At 45.6% G+C, this 9,673-nt stretch overlaps 1 protein-coding gene across 1 annotated transcript; it reads left to right on the top strand.

Annotated features, from left to right (window-relative positions):
* Positions 1–1,037: 1,037 nt before the first annotated feature.
* Positions 1,038–8,890, top strand: LOC123112123 (uncharacterized). The gene is made up of 4 exons (XM_044533045.1): positions 1,038–1,346; positions 5,615–5,930; positions 6,630–6,789; positions 8,152–8,890. The coding sequence occupies exons 1-4, from the start codon at positions 1,197–1,199 to the stop codon at positions 8,618–8,620; spliced, it is 1,095 nt and encodes a 364-aa protein (XP_044388980.1). The 5' UTR covers positions 1,038–1,196; the 3' UTR covers positions 8,621–8,890.
* The last annotated feature ends 783 nt before the right edge of the window (positions 8,891–9,673 follow it).

The following is a 9,673-nucleotide window of genomic DNA, read 5'->3' as shown; positions in this document are numbered from 1 at the left end:
CAATCGAAAGCAAAGGAAGATTCCTTGCCCGATTCCACCTAAGATGGCGAAGAGATGGGACACCGAGCAACCAGACCACGCCTTACCAATACACTACACAACCAAGCCGCGACAAAAACCTTAAGACTGGCTGGGTCAACGTACCGCCCCACCCATATCGCCTAGAGAAGTCGGCAAGTGGGTGGCCGGACCAAGCCAAGCTAGAGGAAGAAGACACGCCGGAAGCGACAGCAATGGCATACATTGCACCCCGGAGGCTCATGTCCTGAGTGGCAACTCAAACCGTGAACTGAGACGCCCCAAGCTCCAACTCCGAGGCCTCTGCATAGCCAAGGCGGCATCTTCATGAAGGAAATGACGTCGTGACGCCGCCGCTGCCTGTTCCGGTGAACCGAAACAAGGCTTTCCCCTGGCACTCGAGGATTGACAAGATCAAGGCCATAGCCCACTCGTGAGTTCGCTTAAGCGAGATATTGATCCGACTAGCTTGAAGCGAGGTATAGACGCGCCCCAGGGAGAGGGCTCCGGCCGGTTTTCGTACTAGTTCTCCCTCACCGGCCCATCAGATGCAAGAGAGAAGTAATTACGGACCAGACCCAAAGGTAGTCTGATCAGGACGCTCATCTTTTTTTTTTGAACTGATCTTTTGGCTTGTTTTGTTCTGGAGCGCTGCTCAATCGTCAAATTGAAATGTGGAGATGTGAAGTGCCCACGTGAATGCATGGCTTCCACCAAAGACACGTGGTTTCACATTTTTATTTTTTATTACAGGTATATAAACGTGGTTGCACGAGAGACATGGAAATTCTTTTTTTCTTCGAGGGAAATGGTTAATCTGGCCCCGATCGATTACCAGCTCCGTTACTCTACCCGCCGCTAATCTCGTCAATCTGCACTGCACACCGCACAAAAGGGTCCCAAGATGCTGTAGGATTTCAGATCTAACAAATAATCAATTGGAATACATATATTCGTCTGAACTGCAAGTGGTTAAGGAATTTAAATTGTTGTTTGAAACAAGGAATTTAAGTAGTGGTGTGGGAAAAAAAAGGAGCTATAGAGGAAAGACATGGGCGCAAACAAAACGACGGCGAGTCTCCAGTCGTCGAGCTCCAGAGTCCACCGCAGCCCACGTCGTCCGCCTCCTCTCCACTCCCCACGCCGCGCCGCGCCCGCCTCCGGCTCCCACTCCCCTCATGCGCCCCTCCGCGGCGGCCACGGCCGCCTTCCTAGCCCCCGCCGTCACGGCCTCCAGCCGCCTGGTTCCGCTCCGGCGGGCGAGGCGCTTCGCCGTACGCTGCGTCGCCGCCCCTCCCGCCTCCAAGCCTGCGTACTCGCCCTCCAAGGTGAGATCGTCCAACACTTGGGTAGCGGAATACAAAGTATCAACATTAATCGTTGGTGTGGCTGGCTGCCGGATTTGGGCACATCAGAATCGTTGTATTGGGTGGCTGGGGAATCGGTTGAAATAAGCCGCGAGTCATAGCACGATTGAGGTCCGGAAACTTATTCTACGCGGATTTAGATCTCGACTTGTTTGGTACTCCTAGGTTTTAAGTCTCAAGAAACTTCCATATACTGTTTAAAAATATTATCAATGCCTAGCAGAGCTTACGTGCCACTTAAGTGTACACTCCTAGATCCTCTATAATATTATGCTCCCTAATTTTAGAAGCCTCACAATCAATTGAGGTCTCCAATTGAAATTGAGTCACCCGATTATAACGGGTCAATAATTTCTCAAAGCTCTCCCATTTAATTCTTTTACACTGTACACTATGCTTTCTAATTTTTAAGACCTCATCACAATTAATTGAGGTCTTCAATTTAGAATTGGGTCACCCGATTCTGACCGGATCAACAGTTTCTCAAGGGGATCTTCCATTCAATTATTTTAATTCACTATGTTCCCTAATTTTGAAACTCTTTCATTCGATTGAAGTATTCAATTTTGGGTTTAGTTTACGATTTTGATCGGGCCAACGTTTTTTCAAATCAATCAGCAGCAGTCGGCCTGTAAAAACATATCAACCCCGCACACCCTCCCACCACCTAGAAAAAAGAAGCGCCACCATCCGATACTGTAGCACCAATATAGTACATGCAGCCACCGACGCAGAAATCCCCACAGAATTATCAGTTGATTAGCGGATAACACAGAATCACACCGTGAAAGGCCCACCAAATCACTGCATCATAAATAAAAATAAAAGAAACTCTATCATTGCCCTCACCCTCCGAACCAAATATTCTATCAGTTCCAAAATATAAGGGGTAATAGTTTTTTGAAAAGTCAAATTTCTTTAACTTTGACCAAGTTTAGAGCCAAAAATATTGACGTCCACGATTTAAACAGAAAAAAGGGAAATTCATTTCATGACGAATCTGATGATACCGATATGATATTATGGATTTTGATATATTTATCTGTGAATTTGATCAAACTGAAAGAGATTTGACTTTTCAAAAAGTAATACACCTTATATTTTAAACACATAGTGAGTAATTCTTTTTAAGAAGCCCAACAACACCAACGGCGCAGCAAAGCGCGCCCACCCCTTCTAGTAGCTATGCAGCATGCTGGGGTGGTTGTCGAGTTTTGATCCGTCTTCTATTCTACTTTACGTGGAGCTTACCTTGAACCCTTCACTTACAAAGTGGAGAGAGGGAGGGAGCATCTAATTTGCATCCTGCAACACAATATCCTTCTTCCATTGTAAAACCAATTATATTCCGCCTATGTCTTCTAGGCATAGCCGGTCCCAAGCCCGGGTAAAGGAGGAGGATTATGATAGGCTTGGCGAGCCAACGTAAAAACTAGCCAGTCCCATAGGTATGAAACCCATTTGAGCGAGAGTAGTACTAGGATGGGTGACCTCCAGGGAAGTCCTCGTGAAAGGGTTTCATATCTAAGGGTTGTGATAGGTTTGGCGTGCCAACGTAAAAACTAGCCAGTCTTTTGGATATGAAACCCATTCGGGCGAGAGTAGTATGGGCGACCTCCTGGGAAGTCCTCGTGAAAGGGTTTCATATCTAGCCTACCCCAACTTGTTTGGGATAAAAGGCTTCGTAAGTAAGTAAGTAAGGTGGCACAGAGATTAATAATTGGATTGAATGATCAGTTTAACCTTGTGCGAGATGTTTAGCCCTAGAGAAAGCCTCAAATCTATGTTGACACTATCGATTGACGACTGTTGGGTAAAATTATCAAAACACTGTTGTAGATTTTTCTTGACAAGGTGGAATTACTGTAACGTGAAAGAAATGGAGTCCTTACTACTTACAGTATGAAATGGAAGTAGAGAAAAATCTCAAATCTATGCTGATGCTATCCATTGATGACTGTTGGGTCAAATTATCAAAACACCGTTGTAGATTTTTCTTGACAAGGTGGAATCACTACAAGATGAAAGAGAGTCTATACTACTTACAATATGATGAAGACGTATCTTCAGTAGTGCAGTGTTGTCCACATGCATATGAGGTGTTCTGTTTCATGGTCAGTATTGTTTAACCTTTTTGGCTCACATTATCCAGAACCCCGCAAGCCTGATCTCTGTTCTCTCTCTTTCTCTCTCTCTCCCCCCTCTTTCGCTCTGACAAACTGGCGGACGCGTCGGGCTGGGTGCGGCATCTGATTGGTGCACCGTCGAACCGCAAGAGGACGGCCTCCATTGCGGTGGTGACGCTTTGGGCAATCTGGAAGGAGCGGTGCAGGAGGGTTTTCCAAAACTCGGCGCGGCCGGCATCAGTCCTGACTGATGAGATCCAGCTGTGGCAAATGGCGGGTGCTTTGCACCTGGACTTGCGAGAGTAGTCTTCCTCTGGGCAGCGCCCCTTTTTTTTCCCTTTGTTCTATTCTACCCCTGTAAACATCTCCTGCACAGTGTGTTTTCTTATCAATGATAACCAGCAGCTCTCCTGCTGGACTTAAAAAAAATGTCATACAAAATCTCAAGACCAATGCGACCTCAGTTTGAAGAGATGGAAAAGAAAAAAATGTGCATGAGTGGTGATTTTTCGCTGCCATCAGTATATGTTTTTGCTACCTGTCAATTTCGTATCTTCCAAATCAGTTGAGCTGGGCCTTGAAGTTTTAAATGTAAATTAAATGTGCGCTCTCTACATGCCAATTTTCTTTTGCAAACTGTTTGAAAACCTTAGGTACCTCTTTAAGAGGAGGATGCACAGATGCTTCCTCCTTTTTTTATCTCCCTTTCATCTGCTTATCCAGTAGTAGTTGGTCCGTTTAATTGGTTTAGCTTCAGTGTTCCCTAATGGTCTGGCACATCTACTTTCTTTCTAGTTCTTATTCACAGTCGGTGTCATGCCAGGGCCTTATCTTTGGTTCTACCTACTTGATTGCTAGTGCAGTGATTTTGCTATGTCGATCTCATTAATTGTCATGTATGTCTGAGTTTATGCATATACTTGCATGTTCTCTAAGATAGAGCGAAGTTGATGTCATATTGCTCCTATAGTAACAATGATGAAAGGTTGGGACATAAGGAATTGACTTTACAGGGAAAAAAATGGAAATAGGAATTGTGAGGCAAACAAAACAGAATGCTAAGTTTTTTCTTGATGACCTTGAAGACTTGAACAGTGGACCACGTTGTGCTGAACTTGGTACTATGACAAGAAAGTCCTTTGTCCCAAGCAAGTTGAGGTAAGCTAGAGATGAAACCAACAGAAACCTATGCAAACCCATAAAAGAAGGGATCAAGTACACGTAAACAGAGTGAAGGAATGTAAATTAAGGTTCTGGTACATGGATTGCTGAATTCCATGCAGTGGTATAAAGGGCTGAATCTCTGGGTACATTCCAGTCCTGTAAGTCTCTTTTTACCGCCTCCTCCCATGTCAACTTTGGTCGCCCCCTACCCCTCCTAGTATTTTCGCTACTCTTTAAAGTACCTCTATTCACTGATGCTTCTGCAGGTCTCCGTTGGATATGTCCAAACCACCTTAGTTGGTGTTGGACAAGTTTCTCTTCAATTGGTGCCACCCCTGCCTTATCACGTATTCCCTCGTTCCTAATCCAGCCCTTTATTGTATAGCCACACATCCACCTTAGCATGCACATCTCAGTGACACTCATTTGTTGGATGTGTTGTCTCTTAGTAGGCCAACACTCCGCTCCATATAGCATGGCAGATCTGATCGCCGTCCTATAGAACTTACCTTTGACCTTTTGTGGTACCTTGTTGTCACAGAGGATGTCAGATGCTTGCCGCCAGTTCATCCACCCTGCTTTGATACTGTGGCTAACATTCTCATCGATACTACTGTTACTTTGTAGCATTGATCCCAAGTATCAGAAGGTGTCCCTCTTAGGCAATGGCAGACAAACAGTGGACCACATTGTGCTGAACTTAGTACTATAATATGCACAAAATATTGCTGAAGTTTGTGATACCATGTTTACTTCAACATATTCCGCTAGTACAATGGTTAGTGCATGCATTTGTTAAAGTTAAGGTCCTCAGTGAATATCGACTACTTTAGAGGCAAATATCACAACATTGGACTGCTAACTGTGGTCACAAGAGCAACTTTATTTTGTCTCTCTGTGGTATTATCTGTCTAACATTATTTGGTATTGCTTTTCTAGACTGGAAATTGGCAGTGGACATTTGAGGATAAACCAGTAAGCGTTTACTATGAGGAACATGAGCAGGGGACTGCTGAGAATGTGAAGAACATCCTTATGATCCCTACGATTTCTGATGTTAGCACAGTGGAGGAATGGAGGGTGGTCGCCAAAGATATTGTGACACGGAAAGGAGAACTCAGCTACCGTGCTACTATTGTTGATTGGCCTGGTCTGGGTTATTCAGACAGGCCATCACTGAACTATAATGCTGATGTGATGGAGAATTTTCTGGTTCAGCTACTGAACTCACCAAATAGTCCTGTGGCGGATGCAGGTAAAACAGAATTTACTCTTTCAGTCAACTGGTAGTCTGTCATTGCAAGCATCTTTCCTGGAATTAGTACTTGATTCTATGCACTTTGCTTTTGTTACGGTTATTTGGTTCACGAATATGACTCATTCTTCTATCCTTTAATGGTAGCTTCCTACTTTACCTGCATATGCTTATTGTAACCATTGTTATGAAAAGTATATGTATGGTTCAAACTGTTTAGTGGTTCAACCAGAGCCCAGAAGTAGTATGTTTGTGCTATGCACGAAATTATGCCTGCCCAACATTATCATTCACAGCCAACTGAAATATTCTAGAGAAAGTGTTACATTCTTCTTGGCTAGTACATGAAAGCTGGCTGGCCATTTTATGCTGGCATCTTACGGTTACGGTTCCGAACATAATTATCGTATGTTAGTACTTCGTGGGTAGAGCAATGTAGTTAAAGGAAGCTTATAGAGTTCAGCAGAACAGCCAAAGCCACCATGGGAATATTCTCTTGTCAATGTTAACAAGTAGAACATATGCCAGAAAGCAGAAAACAAATTCTAGTTGATCGATGTTTGTCAGATTGACGTCTGTTGTCAGTATGATTTTTCAATTATTCAGTAACGGCAATCACTTTAAAATTTTGTTCTGTTTGAATCTCAGTAGTGACTTAACGATGCGGGTGTATGCTTGCACTGTCTACACTATGTTCAGATGGTGAACTGGTAGTTGTTGGAGGTGGTCATGCAGCAACCATAGCTATCCGTGCAGCTGGGAAGGGCCTTATCAGACCATCTGCGGTTGCTGCTGTTGCACCTACTTGGGCTGGACCCCTTCCAATTGTATTTGGCCGAGGTTCTGATATGGAAACAAGGTAGTAAACTTGCGCTTATTAATTCTTATGGTATTACGTATATTTGCCAGAGAATACTTTTATAGGCACTCTTGTGTTCTGTCATCTGTGCAACTTTGTGTATGCTCAAATCAGGTGGAGGCAGGGCACTTATTTTGTTAAGAGTTTTTTTAAAGATAATAGCATAATACCATGATCACCACTACCAATGCACTCAGTTTGCATATTTTCTTGTGCTGTCTTGACTACAAAATCTGTAGACACTCCATTTACAAGCCTCATGCCTGTGGGCTATGGCTATATTCCCTGACCCTTTCCTCACAATATTTGTTGTTCATTGTGTATGTCAATTGTCAAGGGTGAATATACAAAATGTGGTATACAGATGTGATAGGCATGAAACATACCCAGAATCGTGAGGTTTGTGAAGCTGTGGAAACATTAAGATGATCTTTATAATCCTTAGATGCAACCGGACTATAGGAGAAAATACTCCCTTTTGATCATCATTATACTGTATCAAATAGTACCTCATCCTGCCTTTTATTCTGTAGTGTTTATGCCTATCAGTAGTGCTATCACATGCCTTTAGGTAGGTTGGAGCATCTCGTTCAACAAACAGTAAATCTGCTAGTTGGTTCAGTACAAATCTTTCAGTTGCAACACTGTTAGTAAAATCTTCTACGTGGTTTAGTACAGATTTGCATTTAGTTGCAGCACTGTTTTGCATACATATCTTTTCGATCGTAGGCAGTTGCAACATGGTGATGTGTAGGCCCCACAGCTAGGGTGCAATTGAGAAAATGTTTGTGTACGAACGAGTCTGCCTTATGCAGTGATTTCATTAGTTATGTTTGGCCTTGTTTGTCATTATGGAATTGTCTATGTGGTTGCACAGAGAAAGTACAGTAGTATTTGCAGGCACTCATTTTCCAAATTGGTTTTATGGCTTCATGTTCCAAATTGTTTTTTCTGCCTTATGCAGTGATTCCATTAGTTATGTTTGGCCTTGGCTGTCATTATGGAATTGTCTATGTCGCTGCACATGGAAAGTACAGTACCATTTGCAGGCACTTCATTTTCCAAATTGGTCTAATGGCTTTATGAGAAAGCAGATTGTCATTTCTGTGCTGTGGTACTGATTTTCATGTGTAGCCTCACGCATTTAACTTATGCTGATATATATATTTAACTGATTAGTGAAGCCTGTGATGGAGGATTGTAGGTGTGACCTAAAGCAGTATGCATTGAAATCACACAGAATAAGTACTGATGTAGATGATATGTCACCACTATTAGCCATTTTTCTACAGATACATGGTCTGCTAGTGCATAAGATTCAAGCTGACCGCACTAAAATAACTTTTGACCTGTCAATAACAGGTACGGGCTTCTACGAGGAACCCTCAGGGCCCCAGCCATCGGCTGGATGATGTACAATCTTCTGGTGAGCAACGAAAAGTCCATCCAGTCCCAGTACAAGTCCCATGTGTATGCCAACCCTGAGAATGTGACACCAGAAATCGTCGAGAGCCGCTATGAATTGACCAAAAGAAAAGGCGCACGATACGTCCCTGCCGCGTTCCTGACGGGCCTTCTCGACCCCGTCCAGTCGAGGGAAGAGTTCCTGCAGCTGTTTGCCAAGTTGGATGGAGATGTCCCTGTTTTAGTGGTGTCGACGCTGAATTCCCCCAAGAGGTCCAAGGCCGAGATGGAGGCTCTCAAGGGCGCCAAAGGCGTGACCAAATTCGTGGAGGTCCCGGGCGCGCTTCTGCCGCAGGAAGAATACCCCTTGGCAGTTGCGGAGGAGCTCTACGACTTCCTGCAGGAATCATTCTCGTCAGGAAGATGAACTGCACTTGTGAGGAAACTACACCGGGGTGACCCTGACTGAGTTCATGGACCCATATCGGCTTTTGCCGTTAATCCATCGACGTGCCATGTTGGTTGTACCTGAGGTTTTTAGAAGCAGTAAAGCAGCACCATCAGTTCCTGGGTGCCCACACATACCGGACGGAGCCTGTTTCTGACGGAGCTGACGTCCACACATACAGGTTCAATTTGTGTAAAAAAGCATACTGCCCTGATCAATAATTGCAGGTAAACGTCTCTTCGCTCTTCCTTGTCCGACCCGTACGTTTCACCTAGGCTAGGGGGCGACGGCGTGCGGCGGCGGCGGCGTCATTGAGCAGCGCTCTTTCGCCGCCGGCGAATCAATGCTTGAAGCTGAGAGGTGCTCGCTCGCGGGCTGTTGTACGTATCTGGAACCAGAAGCTCAGTCCGGTACGCACGTTGCGGAGGGTGGTCGTACAGGCAGATTCTTGATCAGTAATAATTGGGGCGTGATCCCAGCGGCTGGCCGTGCCGCGGCCATCAATGCCGCATTTAGTGAAGCCTCCCGAGGCCAGCGGCGACCTCCGGCACGCAACCTCACCGCGCGCGCCTCGCCGGGCTCGGTCCCGGCCACCGTGAAACTCTGAGAGCAACGCGGCGGTGTCGGCATGGTCCACCAGGTCGCCGTCGAGGGCGCCCACGTGGCGCCCCGACGGGGCCTGAGAGGGACGGGCATTCAAGGGGGTCGAAAGGGAAGTCGGGGTGGCAAGTGAGGTGTCCCGGTTCCGGAGGTGGACTTCCTGTGCGCCGGTGCTCGTCTCTCGCATCATGATCGCTTGATGACGGTCCATGCAAGAGTGGGCGCTGGCCACTGTGGAGTCGTAGCGTCGCCCCGGGCTTAAATGCCGCGAGATTGATAGGGTCTTGGGTGGGTGTATGCCTGGATGTGTACTGGACCGTGGCAGTGGCAGGACGAACACGCCTGTATGCGTGTGCGCGATGCGTTTCTCCCATTGTAGCTGTTTAAGATTGCGTGGAGTGTTCGAGTTCAAGGCATCTAGAGCCTGGATGA

Source organism: Triticum aestivum, chromosome 5B, assembly GCF_018294505.1.
Source record: "Triticum aestivum cultivar Chinese Spring chromosome 5B, IWGSC CS RefSeq v2.1, whole genome shotgun sequence".
NCBI classification, from domain to species: domain Eukaryota; kingdom Viridiplantae; phylum Streptophyta; class Magnoliopsida; order Poales; family Poaceae; genus Triticum; species Triticum aestivum.
This window is presented reverse-complemented; position numbering and strand designations above follow the sequence as displayed.

Coding starts and splice junctions, on each gene's coding strand:
- LOC123112123 (XM_044533045.1), top strand. CDS start 1,197: ATGCGCCCCTCCGCGGCGGCCACGGCCGCCTTCCTAGCCCCCGCCGTC. Junction 1,347..5,614: donor CTGCGTACTCGCCCTCCAAG/GTGAGATCGTCC, acceptor TTGCTTTTCTAG/ACTGGAAATTGGCAGTGGAC. Junction 6,790..8,151: donor GGTTCTGATATGGAAACAAG/GTAGTAAACTTG, acceptor TGTCAATAACAG/GTACGGGCTTCTACGAGGAA.